Below are 23197 nucleotides of genomic sequence, written 5' to 3'. Positions count from 1 at the left end.
TCTGTTTTTGTCCCTTTTGAATGCCTTGATTGAACCTGCCTCCACCATACTCTTAGCCAGCATATTCAGACCTTAACCACTTGCTGCATGAAAAAGCTTTTCCTCATGTTGCTTGCCAATTACTTTAAATCTGTGCTCTCTCATTCTTGATCCTTGCACAAGTGGGAACAGTTTCTCCCTATCTACTCTGTCCAGACCCCTCATGATTTTGAGTACCTCTATCAAATCTTCTCTCAGCCTTCTCTTCTACAAGGAAAACAGTCCCAACTTCTCCTATCTCTCTGTGTAACTGAAGCTCCTCATCCCTGGAGCCATTCTCTTGAATCTTTTCTGCATTCTCTCTGCCTTTTCAACCCTCCTAAAGTGCAGTGTCCAGTGCTGGACGCAATACTCCAGCTGAGGTTGTATTAGTGTCTTATACAAGTTGAACGTAGCCGCCTTGCTATTGTACTCTATGCCTCTATTAATAAAGCCTAGGAAACTGTATGCTTTATTAAACACTCTCTCAACCTGTCCAGTCAGCTTCAATGGCTTCTGCACATATACACCAAGGCCCTCTGCTCCAGAACCCCCATTAAAGTCATGCCTTTTATTTTATATTGTTTCTCCATGTACTTACTACCAAAATGAATCAATTCACATTTCTCCACATTGAACCTCACCTGCCACTGTCTAAACGTTCCACCAACATGTCTGTGCCTTTTTGAAGTTTTATGCTATCTTCCTCATGGTTCACAATGCTTCCAAGTTTTGTAACATCTGCAAATTTTGAAATTGTGCCCTGTACACCAAGATCTAAGTCATTAATATAAATCTGGAAGAGCAAAGTTCACAACACTGACCCCTGGGGAACTCCACTACAAACCTTCCTCCGGGTCGAAAAACAGCTGCTCTGTTTCCTGTCACTCAGCCAATTTTGTATCCACGTTGCTGCTGTCCCTTTTATTTCATGAGTTATAACTTTTCTCACAAGTCTGCTGTGCCGCACAGTATCAAATGCATTTTGGAAGTCCATGTACATGACATCAACAGTATTGCCCTCATACCACGGTTTTCCCTTAACAAATCCATGCTGGCTTTCTTTAATGAACCCACATTGTGACTATTAATGTTATCTCTAATTATTGTTTCTAGAAGTTTCCCCATCACCAAAGTTAAACTGACTGGCCTGTAGTGGCTGGATTTATCTTTACGCCCTTTTTTGAACAAGGGTATAACATTTGTAATTCTCCTATCCTCCAGCACCAACCCTGAGTATAGAAGATTGGAAAATTATGACCAGTGCCTCCGCAATTTCCACTCTCACTTCTTTCAGTGTCATCTCATCCGGTCCTGGTGCTTTATCAACTTTAAGGAAATACAACCTATTTTTTACCTCCTTACCAATTTTAGCTTCTTCTCGTATATTAATTACCTCTTTTTCACCATGGCCTTGGTAACATCTTCTTTCTTGGTAAAGACAGATGCAAAGTATTCATTTAATGCCTCAGCTATTCCCCCTGTCCCCAAATGTAAATCCATTTTTGGTCCATAGTCAGTCCTACTCTTCCTTTTACCACCCTTTTACTCTTTATATGCCTATAGAAGACTTTGGGATTCCCTTTTATGTTAGCTGCCAGTCTCTTTTCATTGGTAGAAAGAGACAGAGATACTGAAAGACAGAACAAGAGACAGAAAGATACAGCTAGAGAGCAAGAGAGAGAATCATTGAGAGAAAGCAAGGGAGAGAGTTACAGGTAGGGAGCAAAAGACAGATACTGAGTGAGAGAGAGAGACAGAGAGATATAGGTAGAGAGCAAGAGACAGAGATACAGAGAGAGAAAACAAGAGAGTAAGAGACAGAGAGATACAGATAGAGAGCAAGAAACAGAGACACTGAGAGTGAGGGAGAGCAAGAGACAGGAAGATACAGATAGAGAACAAGAGACAGATAGCGAGCAAGGGAGAGAGTTACTGAGCAGGAACAAGAGACTGACAGATAGGGAACAAGAGAGAGAGAGAGATACTGCATCACAATGGTTCATCATACGGTGATGTGTAATCTGAGGAAATCAACTGCTGCCAGTAGCACTAAATGGATGGTGACTATAGAAATTCATGTAAGATGTTCAGGGGTTCAATGTAAAAGCTGAGATCAAAACTGTTCTTATCCTTTCAGAAAGGGGTGTAAATTACAGCCTTAATGATGTTTTCTGTTGTGTCATTTCCAACCACTTCAATGGCAATGACTGACAGCAAGGAAGAGAGGCTGAGTGAAAGCAAGTGACAGAGAGATACAGATAGAGAGCAAAGGAGAGAGGTATAGAGAGAGAGAGAAAGTGATACCAAGAGAGAAAGAGAGAGAGAAAGAGACAAAGATATCAAGAGAAAGAGACAAAGATACCGAGAGACAGTAAGAAACAGGGATACCAAGAGAGAGAGACCAAGGCACTGAGAGAAAGAGACAGAGATACTGAGAGAGAGAAAGAGGCAGTGATACCGAAAGGGAGAGAGGCAGCGATACCAAGAGAGGGAAAGAGACAGAGATACTGAGAGTGAGAAAGAGTCAGAGATACAGAGAGAAAGAGACAGTGATACCGAAAGAGAGTAAGAGACAGAGATGCAGAGAGAGAGAGAGAGAGACAGAGATACCGAGAGAGAGAGACAGACAGACAGACAGAGATACCGAGAGAGAGAGAGAAAAAGAAACAGAGACACTGAGAGAGGGAGAGAGACAGTGATACTGAGAGAGAGAGAGAGAGAGAGGGGCAGATACCGAGAGAGAGAAAGAGACAGTAACACCGAGAGAGGGAAAGAGGCAGTGATACTGAGAGGGAGAGAGGCAGTGATACCGAGAGAGGAGAGACAGAGATACCGAGAGAGTAAGAGACAGTGATATCGAGAGAGAGAGAGACAGAGATACTGAGAGAATAAGAGACAATAATACTGAGAGAATAAGAGACAGAGATACCAAGAGAGAGAAAGAGACAGAGATATCAAGAGTAAGAGAGAAGCAGTGATATTGAGAGAAAGAGACAGAGATACTGACAGTGAGAAAGAGTCAAAGATATTGAGAGACAGTGATACCAAAAGAGAGTAAGGGACAGAGATAGAGAGAGAGAGGAGACAAAGATACCGAGAGAGAGACAGAGATACAGAGAGAGAGAGAGACAGAGATACCGAGAGAGAGGCAGTGATACTGAGAGAGAAAGAGACAGAGATACCGAGAGAGAGGCAGTGATACTGAGAGAGAAAGAGACAGATACCAAAGAGAGAAAGAGACAGCGAAACACCAAGAGAGCAAAAAACAGATACTGAAAAAGTAAGAAGCAGAGAGTTACTGAGATTAAGACAGATACCAAGAGAGCAAGAGACAGAATACAGATAGAGAGCAAGGAAGGGAAATACCAAAAGAGCAAGAGACAGAAATTCTGAGACAGTAGGAGACAGAGAGAGATACCATGAGCAAAAGAGAGGTACTGAGAGTTAGACAAATACGGAGAGCAAGAGACAGAGAGCAAAGAGAGATATCAAGAGAGCAAAGAAAAAACCAGATACCGAGAGCGAGCAAAAGTTAGAGAGCTACTGAGAGTCAAAAAATACAAGAGTGCAAAAGACATGGGGGAAATGAGTCACAGCAGCAGAAACAGTAACTGAGTGAGATGGAAAAAGAGTGATAAACTGAAGCATGGCCACCAAATAGAAATAACCTGAAAGAGATTGAAATAAAGTGTGGGAGAAAGACAAAAAAAAATGAAGAGATAGGGTGAAAAGAACAAAACAAGGGAGGTAGGCAGAGAAAAAGAAACCTATTGGGGGGGTTGGGAGAAGGAGACTGACAAAGGAGACAGGGGGTGAACTGGAAGAGATGGAAACAGAGAGATCCATGAATACATGATGTGTGTAAGGAAGAAAAGAGTCGGATTGACGGATTGATAGGTGAATATATAGGCAGAACAGGGATTATAGCTTGAAAGAGAAATAATAAAATTATGAATAAGTGGAGGAGTAACCGGAATTCACAGTGCAAAATACTCAAATTACCGATATATTTGATGAGGCGTGGACAGCTGCAGCATTCTCATTGGCCACAGAGGTGGAGCGAATCTAACGGAGAGGTGAGGCTTTAAACCAAGAGGCTCCTCGCACATCTCATGAAAGAGAGAGGAGAGCCGCTGTAACAGCAACAACAAAAGAAAAAACACACACACACACACACCGGCACTAGTGCAGCACCGACCCCAACCTGCACCATGGACTCTACAATATTTCAGATCATCATCGACGAGTTTGATCCCAACTGCAGCCTGATAGATGTTTTCCAGGACCATTTCTATGAACCTGACTCTATCCCTGTTGTGGATCTCACTGGTAGGACAGTCTAACCCGGGCAAGAAATTGTAGATTTAACTTGTGGACTTTTAGCTTATATTTGATTTTTTTTTCTTCTTGTTAAGCTTTCTTATTTACATTCTATATTTTTGTAACTTCTTCCAAAGGCATTTATTGCAATTCAACTACCGATCAAATAGGAACTTGCTGGCCGCGGACAACAGCAGGGCAGCTTGTGGCGAGACCTTGCCCCGAGTTCTTCAATGGGATTAAGTACAATACCACAAGTAAGAACAGTCTTTTATTCATAAAGAAACTTATGAAATAGCATAAATGTCCATTCACATTATGCTGTAGAAACATAAATGTAAAGATTCATTTGGACTGTGATGATTTCGTGCTCCATCTTGGCTGGGCTTACAGTTTCTAAAAAAAAAACATGCTTTTTCATTTCTGTTAGTGATTTTATTTCCCTTGTTGGTGTTCGCTTTGAGCCTACAGTTAATGGCGTCTTTCCCGTTAATGTTTTTTGAGTCTGGTGTGAATTCAGTCTGTGGAACCTGCATTTTGTGTTTTTAAATGTGAAAAAAAAGTGTGAAGTTCGAGTTGGAAACGAGTAAATGGGAAGTGAAGTTGAAAGGATTGGGGTTGGGGGGTAGGGGGAGGAGAAAGCCAAATAGGTAGCTGTGACTTCTGCTCTCTGTGATACTGTGAGGGTTCGTTTCTTCCTAACCCCGTGTAGTCCGTTATAGTGTCCGGGATGTCACTGCGTCCTCTTTCATTGGCTCACTTAAAGGGACATCGTCTTACCTCCCTCCCCCCCCCCCCCCTCCACACACACACACACACACACACACACAAAGTTTGGCTGCCAAAGCTTTTTCTATGCTTTTGCTGTGGAAATGTGACGGTGTAATTTGGACTTAGAAATGTATAATAGCGATGTAACAATTATGAGTCGCTTTGATAAAGTAATGATAAACTATTTCCAATGGCAGGGAGGGTCAGCAACCAACAGAGATAGATTTAGAGATAATTGGCGAAAGCATCAGAAGGAAGATGTGATTTTGTGTAATCACAGCAAGTTCTTCTGATCTTCAATGCACTGCTTGAAACGATGGAATTTTCACAATAGAATTGGATATATGCTTGAAAAGGGGGAAAAAAATCCAGGGCTTTACAAAAAGAGCAGGGGGAGTAGAATGAGTTGGATAGCTCTTTTGAGGAGCTGGCACAGACACAATGGCCAAATAGCCTCCTTCTGTGCTACACTCTATCATCTCTGCATCGTGAAAATGTCAGCATGTCATTTGTGTGCAATTTTTGTAAGCTGCTCCAATTGATGGTTCTCCTTTAATCTGAATTCTGAGTGTGTTTGGAAGGTTATTGCAACATGGAACTCACTGCCTGAAAGGGTGGTAGAGGCAGAAGCTCTCACCACAGTTAAACAGGACTTGGATGTGTACTCGAAGTGCCATGACCTGTGGGGCTACAGACCATTGCAGGAAGGTGGGATTAAGCTGGGTAGCTCTTCATTGAGCAGCATGGACACATTGGGCTGAATGGCCTTCTTCTGTGTCATAAATTTTCTAGGATTCTATGATTCTAATATCCAAGGGTGCAAATTGTCACTCCCTTTTGGGCACCAAGAGGTTAATTGCTCATCAGGTGAGACAGTGTGCCATGTGTGTATCTCAAAGCACAAACATTGACTGGTCACAGTGATAGGTCAACACTGCAGTTGATGTGGACTTAGAAATTAATGGGTAAATATTTAATACTTTTATATGATGCTGCATCACCTGCTACGTTAATGCTGGATTTGGTTTAATGAGCTCATGCCTACAATACGATAGCCAACAGAGGAAATTCATGTGAGAGTGAGACCACTAAATTGAAAGAGATCACAAAGAGGAAGACTGGTAGACAGAGATTGAGAGAGGAATGGAGAGAAGGGGCAGTAACTGAGAGTATTTTCCTGTCCTAAATCAGTGCAAGCAATTACTCAGCTACAATGCCTAATGTAAGGTGTTAAGGTAGTCACAGTATAGCATAGCTTTTGAACTGCTTTTTATTTTAATTTTATGTTATACGAAAACAATGTCATGAGACAAATGTCAAAAACTGGACATCATTTGGTTTGAAATTTACTGAGTTTGCTGACAAAAACAAAAATTGCATTCTAAAATAAAAGCAAAATACTGTAGATGCTGGAGATCTGAAATAAAAACAGAAAATACTAGAAAAACTCAGCAGGTCTGGCAGCATCTGTGGAGAGAGAAACAGAGTCAACATTTCGAGTCCCTATGACTCTTCTTCAGTATGGACTCGAAATATTAACTCTGTTTCTCTCTCCACAGATGCTGCCAGATCTGCTGAGGTTTTCCAGCATTTCCTGTTTTTATAACATTTTTATTATGGTTGCCCTGAACTGAACATAAATCAGGCTTTCCAGTATCATGATCAGGAAAGTCTGGAGAAACTTGGGTTTTTCAAACTCATAAAAGAAAAGAATGACTGAGAGGGGGCAACATATAAGGTAGTAACTGGTATAGAAAAGTTGGGGTAAAATTGGCCTCCATCAATAGTGAATCCATAACCCATTTTATATTATGTGCTATTATTCTTTTGGTTTGTTTGAATGATAAGGGAAATCAGATATGGTGTGAAACAGGTTGAAAATTCGCTATAAGCCCATTTCACATTCACAATGTAGATGAATTTCACCACTCCACCCGCCACCTCTCTCTCTGTTGAATCTAGAAGTGTATTTCAAATGAAACTGTGACAATAAGACCAAGAGCGTGGATTCAGAATAGTGAAATATAAATTTAGGAACACTATTTCAGATGCTGTGTTTTTTTTCTGACAAAATAAACTAAAATGGCTAAATGACGCATGCTATGTAATTAACTTCAATAGCCCTTGGATAAGGGGTGCTGGGAATCTGCCAAATTTCCTAGTGACCATAATGGAAAGTGTGAATGTAAAACTCAGGTGAAGTCAGGATCAGGGGAGTTTGACACTCTTCACGGCAACTGCTTGCATTTATACTGAACTTTTAATGTATGGAATATCCCAAAGTATTTTGCAAATGCAGAATGTTAAAGTAGAATGGAGAGTGTAAATAGACACATTTCCTGAATTCAAAGATGAAGAATGATGCCTCAATGAGATAGTACAGTGGAATAAGACCACTTGAGGCAGCACCTTTAAGGGAATTATAGATTTTAAAAATCATTATTAATATTGGCAAATTATGTCTGCATACATTCAAGTTCAATATCTTACTAGCTTTATTTGGGTTTTTTTTTGCATAATTTTAGTTTCTGAACCCTTCTGCTGGAATACAGTTATAAAAGTGCTCACTGACCCTCTAGTATGTCACCCAAGCCTTTCTTGAGCCCAGCTGCACAGTATTGGCAGGGTCTTTAAACAAGAGTTGACGTTACATTTGATCTTGATTTGCTGTTGCTCGATCTCCACATAGGAACATAGAAATAGCCATTCAATTCCTTGAGTGTCTTCTGCCATTTAGTTAATTTGCGGTTGACTTGTACCTCGACCCCATTTACCTGGCTTTGTTCCATATCACTTGATATATTTGCCTAAAAGAAATCTATCAATCTCAACAGCCTTTTTTAGGAGACAGTTCCAGCTACACACTTTGTAGCAGGAGTAACGGGATCCCTCCATTCCCCCAAGCTAGTGGTGTTGAGACCAATTGCACAAACCAGCTTCCCATTTCAACTGAGATCAGATCACAAGGCACAATCTGAAGCTGGGACCCTTCTGATCTGGACGGTCCAGAATCAGCAAAGCTACTGGGAATAATGTAAACATTAGTTTAAAAGGGCACAGTCACTATATTAAGTGCTTCCAAGACACTTTCTACTAGTGTATGGAAAAACATACAAAAAGAGGACAAATAAAGATGACTCGGTCAATCAAGCTTATCCCATTAAGACAGCAATACAAAACCATGTACATGATTCACCCTCCCCACACCACATAATCACTTGAGAGGCCAGACACACAAGAGGAAACACAAACATGTGGCTGGTTCAGGAATAGCTCTAGGAAGTTTATCCAATTCACCAAAGTAATCAAGAAAAGCTCAAGGATTTATCGGATGTCCAAACTTCACAGAATCACAAATAACTAACAACCTACCATCTATAATTGGAAATGCGCTCGTCACTCATCAAGTGCCTGCTGGAAAGATTTATTGAGTATACATCTTGTCAGTTCTTTCTAGACAGTAACAATTCTCTGTGAAAAGCATTACTTCCTGGCATCTAAGCTTACTCTTTGACCCTTACTTTTTTGTGGTGCCCTTTAGTCATTTCAAATAAACTAATGGAGCCATATCTTATCCACATTCTTAATCACTTGAAGTCTACAAGGATGTGTTCATTATCATTGGAGCTAAAAACTCAATAGCCCTTATAAACAGGCATGGACATCATAGTGCATAATTAGCCTGCTCCTGTTCAAAGTAATGCAAACTTCATGCTGCCTGTTAATTTAAATGATAGTGGCATGCAGACCAATACTGAACATGCCGCTGACTGCGCATGCCTCAGCCGGGGGTCCAAGTTCATGCCAAGCTAGCACCACTTAAAGCTAGCCTCCACCTCCTTAAAGGCAAGATGTTTTCTGGCTGCAGCGGGTTCTGGAAGTCGTTGATCTACAGGAAGAGTGAAACTGTCACAACAAGGCAAAGAGTAGGGTCCCAGATTTTCTGATACTACACTCAAGGTCCTGGTTCACGATGTTGACAGGGGGAGAGACATCCTGTATCCACAGAGGGCCAGGATCTCTAGAAAAGCGCTAAGACGGAAATGAGAGCATATAGCCACAAGGGTAGATGCGAACAGTGTGTCCATGAGGATCTGGATGCAGTGCCATAATAGGTTCAATGATCTCACATGAGTCGTCATGACCAGTAAATCCATCTTCAAATGCTATACCCTTGCAACTGAACTGCTAGCCTCACACATTGCTCCATTCATCACATCTACCCTCCTTTGCTCACTTAGCAACAATCTTGATCAGTCATGAATCATACCTCATTCATAGTTTTACCTCACTTCATGTAATTAGCACACCCACATCTCAGTTTGCATACACTGCCAGCTATTCAACCATGACAACCACATCACCCAATTTCACTGCATCACACTCAATGATACCCTGCTCCCTTGCAGGACAAGGTGGGATAGGAGTTAACCAGTGAGGGATAGGCATGGCTGAATGTCCTCACCCCCATGGAGGAGACAATGGACATCATTAATGTAGTAGCCATCTCTGAGGCAGGGCTGAGACCATAGAAAATGACCGTATGCTTTGACCTAATCCACCTCCTCATAGTCCATTTCGCTCTCATCTCTCAGTCTCTTTGCATGCAGATGATGTAAGTATGCAACTCCTGCAATTCCCCGCTTCATGACGTGTCGCCTGCAACCCTATCCTTGTGCCTTTCTTCTTTATGATATCCAAGAACTTTCACCTGGTCAGGCACTGATGGGTGAAGGGAAAAAGGAGTTGGACACCTATGATGAAGAAACATGGTCACTGATCTCATTCCCCCAGCCACCAGCTCAGATGCCAGCACTGCATGTGCTTTAGAGGGTAATATTATGGAGAAATCTCCATGTGGTGAGTTGTCTGGTACCAGTAGGCTGCAGCCAGGGTGGAGGGGAGGATTGCATGGGTGCCAGTTCCCTAGAGGGCAACGTCGCATATGAGTTCTGCTGCAGAGAATTCAGATGAGGATTTTGCTGGAGCAGCACACAGGAAAAGGCGGATGGCTGTGTACATAGAAATGCTTGGTGCATTGGCAGGCCAGCCAGAAGGCCTGCGGTCAGTGTCAAGGAGCATGGATGAGTCAGCTCCAACTTGGCATAGGGCTTTGCGCAGAGCTCGGAGTACCCTCTCCAGCATGGATGTGTTGACCAACTGTACAAGAATACACAATGACCCAAACATTTGATAGCCAACACCTCCACTTCCATTGCAAAACAAGCAGAGGTGTCTGTAAAGCAGTAGAAGCTCAGGATGAGGTCATGTTGCCATATAAACTCACACTGTTATCATCATGGCTGCAGATACCTTTCAGGCGGGGTCTCACAGCAGGATAACAATCTGTGCTCCTGCAGATTACTAGCATTGCTGAGATGCAGCCCAAGGGAATGGCAGTAGCTCTGTAGGCTAACATGCTGTTCTGCCCCAGGATGGCAGCATTAATTTTCCCACCACTGTCACATTGCCGGCGCTCCTGTTGTCTGTCAGCCAGCCAGCCCAGACTGCTGTCACCCATGCTATGCTGATGCAGTCCAAAGCCAGGCCTTCAAGGCCCAGAGCAGCTTGAAGACATTCTGCAAGGCCTTCTGCAGTTTCCCATACTGTAAGTCAGTAACATTCGACCAGCTATGCTATATGCACTGCATACAAGCACTAGGACAGACAAAGGCAACCATAAGTCAGGTATTAAGGGTATGCACAAGGGTGATTAGTTGACCTTTGTATAGAATATTGGATGTTTTGCTGGATAAAGAAGAATTGTTTTATGTTCGCTTTTATTTCAGCATTGTGGCCCAGAGGTTGCTGTGGTAGTCAGGAACAGAGGGATGATAAGGCATGGGACTGTTCTACCAGAGGGATTTGGTGCTAAACTCATGGGAACTGTAGTTGAATGAGGCAATTACGGACAGCCTGGTCAGAATGGGGATGTGCCATTTGCCTCCTCCTTTGCTTTCTCCTCCTCCTCTGCTTCCTCCTCTTGCCGAGGTGGTCACTGAATATATGGTGGCAGGGGCTGTGTCCTGATGACGGCTAAGATGTGGAGAATGCAGTAGAATGCTGGAGATCTCCTTCAGAGTGATCAAGGTAGTGAAACTGTTGCTTTAGTACTCAGTGGTCTACTCGATAATGTATTTTGTGGCAGCATAACTGTCACTGTACGCGTACTGGTCACGTGTGACTGTGTTGTGGAGCGGAGTCATGAGTCAGGTATAGGGGCAGGTTTAGCCCTTGTCACTGAGCAGCCACCCTGTAGGTTGACATGGTGGCTGAATGATTGATGAACACTAGACACATGCAGAATGAAATCATGACTACTGCCAGGATAGCTGGCGTTCACCAACATGATGTGCTGAGCATGGTTGCACACCATCTATGTTGCAGGACATCCAGCTTTTAGTTGGGGTGTCTGTAAAGCCACAGGTGTGCAATCAATGCCATCCTGCACCATTGGGAGTCTCGCTATTCTTGCAAAGCTACGTACACACTTTGCCCTCTTCACTTGGTGCAGAGAGAGCACAATGAAATCCCTTTACTAGTATAGAGAGTGGCTCTCATTTCTCTGATGCAGTGTGAACAGCGAGCTGAGAGATGTTATATATGTTGTCTTTTCCAGCCTGGAAGGGTCCTAATGCAACAATATTCAGGGTGTCAGTCACCTTCACAGCCATTGGCAGTGTCATTCTTGTCCTGCTCTGAGGCTCCAGCTCATGTTACAAGAGATGGTAGAATTCTATGAGCACCTCCTCCATGAATTGTAGAGGATGCTGACACTGCTTCTAGCTTAGGTGGATCCCGGAAGACAATAGGTGGATAAGGACTTCTGCTGAGAGCCTTTCCCCTCCGCCACCTCCTCCTCCTCCTACTACTCCATTATCAGCAACTTATCCTCTTATTTGCTGCCTCTGCATTATCTGTCTCTCATTTTGCCACCCAGGGGAGATTGCAATTATAGCACACATGACTTGGGAGTAAGTGGTCTGCCCAGAACACTTGCAGTTACAACCAAGGCCTTCTTTATGTGCAGACTCTTCAGACTTTACCAATTTTAACCAACTCATCAAAACACCAAGCACTTTCACAAACTCAAAAAGAGCCAGTACAGAGTAACCAGCAACTAACCTGCAAGTTATTGATCATCCCTTTAAACAGCAATGATGGGGCATTCTTCATTCCACTGGACACATGTTCAGCTGTGTTTGTTTCAGAAAGGGTGTTAGCTACAGTGATGAGGTCACTGGCATTAAATTAGCGATAGATAATGGCCGATATCATAATCTGCTTATTCTGCATACTACTGATGCAGGCACCCGCACTAATGCCCTTAGCAAGATAGCGTCTGTCGCATGTTGCACAGGCTATGGAACCGAATTTCGCAAGTATTTTTTTCTCCAATAACATCTGGTACAACACATTCGGGTTCATATATTTATAATAAGGATAATAAAACAAATCAGAATATTACATTCTAAAACTCTGTGATGTATTGCACATGAGATCTTCAAGTAGGGCAGACATTCATTGCTGTCCAATGCATGAGGCAGTTATCAGGCTGCTGTGATAATTGAACCAGACTTAGTTCAGCTGGATAGCAAGTGGGAAACTGGAGACAGCTACACCGTCACAATGAAAATGCTAGAGAATCTGTAATTTATATTATTTTTCGTTAGAAGTAAAAGACATTCTCGATGCAATATCATTTCTTCAAAGTCCTTCCCCCAGTATTGGGCAACTGCCTGGAATGAGCAATTTCATTTGAACAATGCTGGAGTAATTGAAATTTTCAAAATTGAGATGGGGCAGTCTTCTCCCTAAGGAAAACCTACCCATCTCAATTTTGAAAATTTCAATTACCCCAAGACTTCCCCTTTAAATCCTGTTCACTAATTTGTTTTGCTAATTTTCTCCTCTCCTGAAGGTATCAAATCTGTTTTTTTAATTAATTCATGGGATCTGAATGTCACTGGCAAGTTCAACGTTTGTTACACATCCCTAAGATGACTGAGTGGCTTGCTAGGCCATTTCAGAGGGCAGTTAAGTGTCAACCACTTGCTGTGGATCTGGAGCCAGATCAGGTAAGGATGGCAAATTTCCTTCCTTAGAGAAGAATGTGGCGTTACTGGCAAGGCCAGTGCCTATTGCCCATCTCTGATTGCCATGAAGATCTTGTTGTGGCTTTGCATCTTAAACTGTTGCAGGTATGAGTCTTACTATATTTACAGCACAGAAACAGGTCATTCGGCCCAACAAGTCCACGCTGATGTTTATTCTCCACATGAGCCGATACAAGTGAGTAGCATGCTAGCAGTTAAAGTAAACCACTGTGATGTGGGACTGAAGTCACCTATAGGTTAGACCAGGTAAGGACAGCTGATTTTCTTCCCTAGAGGCTATTAATGAATTAGTTGGATTTTTACAGCAATCTGACAGCTTCATGATCACTTTTACTGACACAAGCTTTTTATTCCCAACTTTTTTAAAAGCTGACTTCACATTCTCCAAATAAGTCCATGGAGGGATTTGCACTCTGAATTACTAGTCCAGTAACAGGGTCAATACGCTGCGGTACCTATTCTACATTTGTGATCTGAACCTGAGGTTGGCAGCCTGTTCAAAGCTGGAGGAATTTGATCCTGATTCCATCCAACATCCACACGTTGCAGAGGTGATTGGATAATGATCGTGAGTGGGAACCCCTGAATGATTTTTCTCCTCGGCTCAGGAGCACTGAGGATATATGTAGCACACACGTAATTGAGGTTAACTAAACACCACAGTCTGTGAATTGAACCTATGATGTTCCTTGTTTACTCAGTTAGTTTCGACTTCCATCAAGTGAGCTGCTGGAAGAAGGAGTTTAAAGCCAGCTCGTATTGCAGAAATATTAATTAGTCAGGTATTCAGACTGAGAGGTCAGTTGCTCCAAGGTGAACTTTGCATTGTAGTGAACCATTAGTCTGGAGGAACTGTAAAAATATGCCTGCCTTAAGGGAAAAAAATCGATTGAACAACACAGACTTCCTGAGCCTGAGCCACAATAAACAGCTAATTTTTCTACAGGCCAGAATGTTGCTGTCGGCTTGCGGGGGCAGGTCCAACATGCCAACGCATAAATGACCCAAGATGACATTGGGCGTACGTCCCGACGTCATTGTGCATCATTCCGATACTGCATTCGGTGGGCGCGCGCCAGAGGCGGCTGCGCGCCCGCCAAACTGTCAAAGGCCTATTAAGGCCATTAAGGAAGCCATCATTAACACTGCTGCCCGTCCAACCTTAAGGTTGGTGGGCAGGCAAAGAGCCCAAGCGGCCTTCACGTTTTTAAGGAAACCTCATCCACAGGCGGGATGAAGTTTCCTGAAGGTTTAATAAAATCAATAAATAAATTTTGTTAAATTGACAAACATGTCCCAGCTCATGTGACAAATGAGGGAGCATGTCTAAATAATTTTTATCTTCCTTTATTAAGAAGTTTCAATATGTACTTAATCTCCCTGAGAACAGGGAGATTGCTGCGCTCTTTCTCTCCCTCCTCCCTCCGCCCGCACAGGTAGCGCTGAGTGCTACGGAACGCGTTTTACGCTGGGTGGGCCTTAATTGGACCGCCCACGTAAAATGATGGCACGCAGCCGATTGCAGGGGGCAATTGGCTCCTCACCCGCCCGCTCCCACCCTGCCCGCCCGACATAGGTAGCATGCAGCCCATAATGTTTGTTGGATGGAATCTTGACCCCTTTAAGAATAATTGCGGGATTGGGCCATTTCCGATTCCTGACATGCACTTGATGGCAGTACACCCGCCCATAAGATCTTCCCGGAGTCGGCCAGTTAATTGGTCACTTCTGGGAGTGCCATTTAAGTGTAACAGGTGAGTTTCTGAGGCTGCGGGAACCAATCAGAGGACACGACAGCCCCTCTAGCATAGGTAGGTGCTACCATTGTCGGAGGAGCACCGTGAGGGAGGTGCCCTCTGAAGAGGTCTCAATCTTCTAAAAATAAATTGTGTCCTCAGTTGCCTGGTCACCCCTGTAGGGGGAAAACCCCTCCACAGGGTGGCCTGTGGCCCACTGTTACCTGCTGCTCCAGTGAGGGGTTAAGTATGGGTAGGCCGTGTGGGCTTCCCTGGGAAACTGCCGGCTAGCCGCCTCAAGGCATGCTAGGCTATGGCTGCCATGCTGGTGACCCTCATCTGTCCACAATTGGGAAATTAATCATTCAAACTGGTCACCTGCTGGTATTAGGCAGGCAGCCATTGCTGGTGATGACTCGCCTACATCAAGACTGGCTGGAAGCCGGAACACGTTGGGCATTAACCAGCACCCTCGTTTCAGAATTTCCTCCTGGTCTGACCTTCAAACCTGCCTTTGCACGACCAAGGTGACTTCCCCCGCTCTGAGTAAAAAGTGCTTTACAGGTCAGTAGATATTGGGTAGGAGAAAGAAAGAGAATTTAAATCAGCAGGGGACAGAAACATTAATGAAGAGAAGACAGGTGATTGGGGGATATTTGAAAGCTGGGAAGGAGGTGACAGTGAGGAGATTCAGAGGGAGGGATACATGGAATACGCGTCACAGAAACAGGCCATTCGGCCCAACCAGTCCATGCCATCATGTATGCTCCAATCAAACTTGCTCCCATTTTTGTCATCTAAATCTATCATCATAACCCTTCTCCATCATTTCCTTGCCTATCTTCCCTTGAATGTATATATACTATAAGGTAATGTGGTGGAAGGAGTGGATGCTAATTGTGAAGTAGAAGGATCAGAAAATGAGAATTAGACCAGTGTTGCAGGACTGGAGTTGCACACAGGAACATAATGCTGGAACTGATCATCAAGCCGGTAAAACTACTTCTCTCACTTCCTCTAAAAGCCTTAACTATGGGGCTCAAAAACAACTACCTACCCCTCCCCATGACAAACAGGAAGTCAGGGGTGACTAAACCCTAAAAAACACAAAATGTGATCAAATTCTAACGAGTACTTACATGTCATGAGTTTTACAGCAGCGGCTTGGGAAATCCAGCAGCAAAATTGAGTCTGGAGATGCCTTTTATAGCACTTCCTGAGGGCCAGGCAGAACAAGGGTACTCCCCACAACCCCTCCAGGAAGACTTTGGCCTCTCCCATCAATTGCAGCCTCTCTTTGGCCCGCTGCCACAATTAACAACAACCCCCTTCCCCAATCTCCTCGCAAGCCCTAGTTTGCACCCCAAATCCGATCACAGAGACAGTGTCCAAACGTCACTGGGTCCCGCCTCCTGCCATTGGTTTTCTCACCCAGCAGCCGGTCACACTGTCAATTTAACAGCTACTGGTTCAGAAATGGAAGGAAAATACGAAAATAAGACCTTGCTATTAAATGCAACAGAACCTCTGCATCCTTGGCCTCGCCAATTTCGGCTCCTCCCATTTCCTCTACACCTTCCGTAAATATCCAGGGCTATGTCTTCAACCATCTGTTGGTTACCTCGATCAATAAGCAAGATAGAATGACATCGCTGGATATTTGTTCCTTCTTTCTAAAATTAACTCCTATGATTTGCCTCGGAATATTCTCCTATATTAATGGTGCAAAATAAATAGAGGTTTTGATTGGTTAGGAAGTCGAAAAATGTGCCTGGCTTTCTGTACCCGATTTCTCTCCACTGACTTCTGCTGAAAAATATGCACGTGGATGTTAGTTGATGACAGGATCACGGACAGGAGTGATGGTCCCCTCAGTTTAATAAGCTACTGACACTCACTGCATTGACTCACATATGGTGAATGGCCACTTGAATGAAGTAGTGGAGGGCAACAAGCACCATGTGTCTTGCATTTATATTGCACTTTTCAGGCCCACAGTACAGCCCGAAGCACTTCAGCTCTAACAGTCTTGTTGGAATACCTTCACCACATGGACTGCAGTGGTGAAGAAGACCTACTGCCAGGATAGCTAGGGCTGGGTAATAAATACCAGCTTTGCCAGTGATGGCATGTCCCAACTATGAATAGAATAATTTTTTTTTAAATCTAAGCAACTGTTCGTAAATTTGAGCATAACAGCAATGTGATGAATGGCCTCTTAAGATATTTTGGTAGGGGGAGGAATGTTGGCCAGAGCACTGACCAGAACCCTGCTTTTCAAATACATCCCATGCTCCATATGCAGGAGACCTGGAAGGCTTAGTCTGATAAGTGGCCAGAAATGTTTCTACCACACAAGTGTCTGGCAATGCTGACCTGCAACAAGAGAGTATCTAACCATCTCCCCTTGACATTCAATGGCATTTCCATCGCTGAACCCCCCACATTCAGCATCCTGAGGATTACCATTGACCAGAAACTGAACTAGACTAGCCACATAAATACTGTGGCTACAAGAGCAAGGTTAGGAGCTAAGAATTCTGCAGCGAGTAACTCACCTCCTGACTCCCCAAAGCCAAAAATCTACAAGGCACAAGTCAAGAGTGTGATCGAATACTGTCCACTTGCCTGGATGAGTGCAGCTCCAACAAGCTTCAAGAAGCTCGACACCATCCAGGACAAAGCAGTGCAGTTGATTGGCACCCCATAGACCACCTTAAACATTCAGCTACACACAGTGACAGCAGTGTGTACCATCTACAAGATGTATCACAGCAACGCAGATGCGTGGGAACACCACCAACTGCAAGTTCTCCTCAAAGCCACAGACCATTCTGACTTGGAATTACATCGCCATTCCTTCACTGTCAATGGGTGAAAGTGCTGGAATCCCCTTCAACAGGCTTACTACTACCTTCTCAAGGGCAATTAGCAATGAGCAATAAATGCTGGCCCAGCCAGTGACGCCCACATCTCATGAACAAATAAATAAAAAAAGTCATGGGATCTTTTACATCACTTGAGAGAGAGCTGGGGTTTCAGTTTAATGCTTCATCTAAAAGATTCTGATTATGCAGCACTCCCTTAGTGCTGGGAGGGTCAGCCTAGGTTATGTGCTCAAGTTTTTGGGGTGGGGCTAGCATTTGTACTCCATAAGAATTAGTGCTTTCAGGCAGAGAGGAGATCGCCAGGGAAAAGAACTCAGGTTTATACAACAGGAGGATAAAAGGGCCAAAATTATTGCTCTAATGTTTAGGAGAAATTCAAAATTGTCTATGCTGAAAAGATTCATATCATGGCATCATACAATCAGAGAATGGTCACAGCACAGAAGGAGGCCACTTGGCTCATCGTATCCGTGCTAGCTCTCTACAAGAGCAATTCATCTAGTCTCACCCCCACCTTTTCCCTGTAGCCCTGCAATATCTTTTTCTTCAGATAATTATCTAGTTCCCTTTTGGTGGCCAGGATTAAATCTGCCAACATCATCTTCTCAGGTAATGCATTCCAGACTCTAACCACTCACTATGTAAAACAGATTTTCTTCATGTCACCATTTCTTCTTTCATCAATCTCCTCAAATCGGTGTCCTCTAGTTCTCGAACCTTCTACCAACAGGAATAGTTCCTCCTTAACTAATCTGTTAAAATCCCTCATGATTTTAAATACCTCTATCAAACCTCTCCAAGGAGAACAGTCACAACTTCTCCAATCTATCTACTTAACTGAAGCTCCTCATCCCACAAACTATTCTCGTGAATCTTTTCTGCATCCCTCAAGTGTGGTTCCCAGAACTGGATGCAACACTGTAGCTGAAGCCGAACTGGTCTGTCATAACGTCCTTGCTTCTGTATTTTGTGCCCCTATTTATAAAGTTCAGGATCCATATGCTTTATTTACCACTTTCTTAACCTGCCCTACCACCTTCAATGATTTGTGCACATACATGCCTTGGCCCTGCTGCTCCTGAACCCCTTTAGAATTGTGCCCTTTATTTTATGTTGCCTCTCCTCGTTCTTCATACCAAGATGAATCACTTCACAAGTTTCTTTGCATTGCGGAGCAAAGGAATAAAATAGTCATAGTAAGTGTTTGATAGCAGTGGGCTGCAGGATTAGAGATTAAATACAGTCTCAGTGGAAGTGAATCAAAGCAAAACAGGCAGTACCTTGTATATCCCGTGTTTGATGCACAATTACTCATTATGTTTGTCGGTAGGTATTACTGTTAGGGTCAAGTCTGGGGTAATGCAGCTTTGAATTTACTGATATTGATATTAGTAGGTGCCTTGGACATTTTATGCCTCTGTCAGCTTGGCTCAGCAGTGGTACTTTTGAGTCAGTAGGCTGAAGTCCCACTACAAGAACTACATATGTAACTAAGGCCAATATATCAGTGCAATGAGGGAATTAAGCATAGGCAAGGGAGTGTGCTTTGTCGGCTGAGGCACTAAATCAAGCTGTACAGAAGAGTGTAAAAGATATACTTGCAAAAGCCCCCAGCGCCCTTGGGCAACATTCTTTTACAGTTGTGGGATTATGCTGTGCTTTGGCTGTCATGGTTGCCTACATAACAGTCTCTGTCAAGCACTGAAGATGTTCACTGGTTAGGCCTCAGCTGGAGTATTGTGTTCGATTCTGGACACCACCCTTTAGGATGGATGGAAAAACCTTGGAGAGGATGTAGAAGAGATTTACAAGAATGGTACCAAAGATCAGGTACTTCAGTTTTGTAGAAAGCCTGTAAAAGCTGGAGTTGATCTCCGTAGGCCAGAGAAGGCTAAGAGGAGATTTGACAGGGGTGTCCAAATTATGTATATAGTGCGCAAGGAGAAACTGTTTCCATGTTTGAAGTGATTGGCAAAAGAACCAGGGACAATATGAGGACTTCTGTTTTACAAAGCAGATTATTGTCATATGGAATGCACTGTTTGAAACGGTTGCGGAAGTAGATTCAATAGTAACATTAAGAAGGCAAAAGAAAACAGAGCTATGAAGAAAAAGGAGGGGCCTGAGATTAATTGGATAGCTCAAAGTGCTGGAAAAGGCCTGATGGAACTGAATATTCTCTTTCTGTGCTGTGTCATTCTATGATTCTAATCACTGAGGATGCAGTAAGATGCTATATAAATGCAAGTTCTTTTCTTCGTTAAAGGTGTTCTGCATTACAAATTATAATGAAATATCAGCCGCAGTAATTTCTAGGCTATAATGACTATCAGGCTTGGTAACCATAGGATACCATTTACAAGTTGTCCCCATGGATGGCACACACAAGATGGAGGATATTATTAAATCACTTAACAGATAAAATGGATAGTAGAGCTCCCAGTTAATGAGCTTATTTGGACTTTCAGAAAATTTGTAGGTTCTTTATGAGGAATACTAATTAAACTAAAGAACACAAGGTGCGATTAGCCCTGAAGAATTCAAAATAGGATGCATGGTTGATTTTTTGGATTATTCTTTAGAGATGTAACTCTCAAGGACAAGTGGATCAGCAATGTGTGGGAAGATGCAATTTTAAAAATTCTCAAACCTGACTTCAACCCACTCACTTACTGTTTTAACTGAGGCAGATCGGGGAAGTGTAAGTGGTACAGGTGACCAACCCACTCTCATGAAGCAGATCAGTCCATGATATTTTTTTTAAGAAAGTTGCGTTGTTGATTTTAATTGAATTTTTAACTTTAATGAATGGATGCGCACGACTGAGGAATCCTGGCAGATAGATAGAGGCGAAGAGGCCTGGATCAATGAGGTAAATGCACTGGTCCTGGACCAAAAGGAGGAGGAATGTTTCACTTAGGCCAAAAATGCTTATCTCCACACCATCAGACATCCATGATTGGCCAAGTCCCATCATCCTCTCCTCCCAAGGTTGGCTAACCTCCCCACGACATCCAATTTACCCTCTCCCTCCACAGCATTATCATCCCCTACAGTAAGATGTCCACATTCCATGATAACTGACATCATCCCCCCCACCTTTGCAACGTCTCATAAGTTTCCCCTTCCCTACCGAGAGATTTGACCACTTCCCCCTCCCCCTGCCATGATGTCAGACTTACCCAACACCAGTCATCTGGATGATGTTTACCAGCCTGAATACAGTCAATCTGTTAATCTGGCTAGCTGTTCAGCGGGAAATCTTTTCAATACATTTAAGATCCCTCCCACTGTTAAATATGGCAGGACCTGGCAAGAACCCTTATTCCCAGGTTTCCTATCCAGAAATCCTCTTACATCTCTCTTGCTGACCCCTGAGTAAATATTGGGGCAATAGCATCAGATTTGGATAGATTGTGATTTGTGCTGGTCTGTGTTTGGAACTCTTTTGCTTCTGATCAATGTGCAGCACCCAGTTTTCTACCCCTCTGTAATGAAGGTGGAGTTTCCAGCTGGTACAGCTCCATGAATAGTTGAACCCCTTCAGTACTTCACCCAGTGCCATTTCCATTCCTTATGTGCAAAGCTGGTCAGTGAAGGTTCAGTTTTGTAAAAAAAAGTGCCCAAGAGGTGTAGAGCTTTGACTTCTGGTTGCAAAGCTAACTGAACAGCAGGAAATGGCATGGGCAGCACCAACCCAATTTCCTGACATTCAAATCTGAGTGGCAAGGCTGTCCCCTGAGTGTCACTATTTCAGCATCTTGCTGAATCTAACACTTTCATTTCCCAGAACCCATGTTCCAGCCAGCCACGTTACCCACTGATCTGGCATTCAGGGATTGTAATTGTATTTGTGCCAATTTTATCCAGCCCTGTAATGATGCGACCTATTAATGTTTGCCTATTTTCTTCACTCAAAAGTAAGCTGTTTGTTTAGTATTTTTGTTAATTTCTATATGATGTAGTTGTTAAAAGCTGTATCAATACATTGAAAAATCGCCGTGGGAACAGCTACTTTGGTTGCTATGTGGAGGAATATCATAACCATGTTCTTTTTGATATGGATTTAAAATGTCATTAGACAATGGGGGAGAAATTGGGCTATGTAGTGCCAGTTTGTTGGGTACCTCATAGCTTCCTAGTGCTTGAAAATAAGGTCTCAGATGCATGTTTCTGTTGGGCTGGACACCATCTTGTTAAAGGAGTTCACATGCAGTGACCTAATGAATGCAGAGGAGGCAGATTTTGATATCATTCAATGTACAATGCAGAATTGACACTGACACTGCCATCTTGAAACTCCAATCTCTAACCTAAGCTCTGCTTAATATGCAGATGAACAAGCAAAAAATGAAAGATCCCTCACCCCCACCAGTGCGATCTAAAGAGATCATGGAGTACTTACAGATCAGTTGCTGTATTATTTCTTCTGATTGATGGTGCAATTATATGCATTTTTGGAGATTCCCTATACTTGGCTAAAGTTTGAATGGGCTACATGGAGTAGTTTGTCTGGTGTTGAAGTCATTCTTTGTTGAATGAAAATGCTGTGCTGAAACAGGTTGCTTCCAGACATGGGTAGTCTACTTGCCTTCCTTGGGGAGTTAAGCATGTCTAGGGAAGATGGTTGGATTATCTCTTGTTGGAGATGGTCATTGCCTGGTACTTATGTGGTGAAAATATTACTTGCCACTTATCAGCCCAAGCCTGAATACTGTCCAGGTCTTGCTGAATATGGATATCGACTACTTTAGTAACTGAGGAGTTGCGAATGGTGCTGAACATTGTGCAATCATCTGCAAACATCCCCACTTCTGACCTTATGATGGGGGAAAGGCCATTGATGAAGCACCTGAAGATGGTTGGGCCGAGGACACTACCCTGAAGAACACCTGCAGCGATGTCCAGGGACTGAGGTGATTGACCTCCAACAACCACAACCGTCTTCCTTTGTACTAGGTATGACTGCAACCAGAGGAGAGTTTTCTCCATGATTCCCATTGACTCCAGTTTTGCTAGGGTTCCTCGATGCCACACTCAGTCAAATGTGACCTTGAAGTTAAGGGCAGTTACTCTCACCTCACCTCTGGAGTTCAGCTCTTTTGTCCATGTTTGAACCAAGGCTGTAACGAGGTCAGGAGCTGAGTGGCCCTGGTAGAATCCAAACTGGGCATCAGTGAGCAGGTTGTTGCTGTTATTGAAGGTTATTGATAGCACTGTCCATGATACCTTCCATTACTTTACTGAAGATGGAGAGTAGACTGATGGGGCGGTAATTGGCTGGGTTGGATTTGTCCAGCTTTTTGTGGAAAGGACGTACCTGGGCAATTTCCCACATTGCTGG

The 23197-nt window shown here is 43.3% G+C and overlaps 1 protein-coding gene across 3 annotated transcripts in view; it reads left to right on the top strand.

The window, feature by feature from the left end:
• Positions 1–23197, top strand: part of LOC144679939 (corticotropin-releasing factor receptor 2-like) — a 305817-nt gene that overhangs the window by 96516 nt on the left and 186104 nt on the right. The window contains exons 1-2 of one of the 3 annotated variants that reach the window (XM_078540926.1): positions 4217–4350; positions 4479–4598. The exons of 1 other annotated variant lie outside the window; for it this stretch is intronic. In XM_078540926.1, the coding sequence (XP_078397052.1) occupies positions 4233–4350; positions 4479–4598 (238 nt within the window). In that variant the 5' untranslated portion in view covers positions 4217–4232. Of the gene's footprint in view, positions 1–4216; positions 4351–4478; positions 4599–23197 lie in introns of those variants that run through there. One more of the 3 variants, XM_078540924.1, reaches the window with a different exon arrangement.

The sequence above is a fragment of the Cetorhinus maximus genome, chromosome 4 (genome assembly GCF_964194155.1).
Source record: "Cetorhinus maximus chromosome 4, sCetMax3.hap1.1, whole genome shotgun sequence".
NCBI classification, from domain to species: Eukaryota; Metazoa; Chordata; class Chondrichthyes; order Lamniformes; family Cetorhinidae; genus Cetorhinus; species Cetorhinus maximus.
The sequence above is the reverse complement of the archived record's forward strand: the minus strand, read 5'-3'. Positions and strand labels throughout refer to the sequence as shown.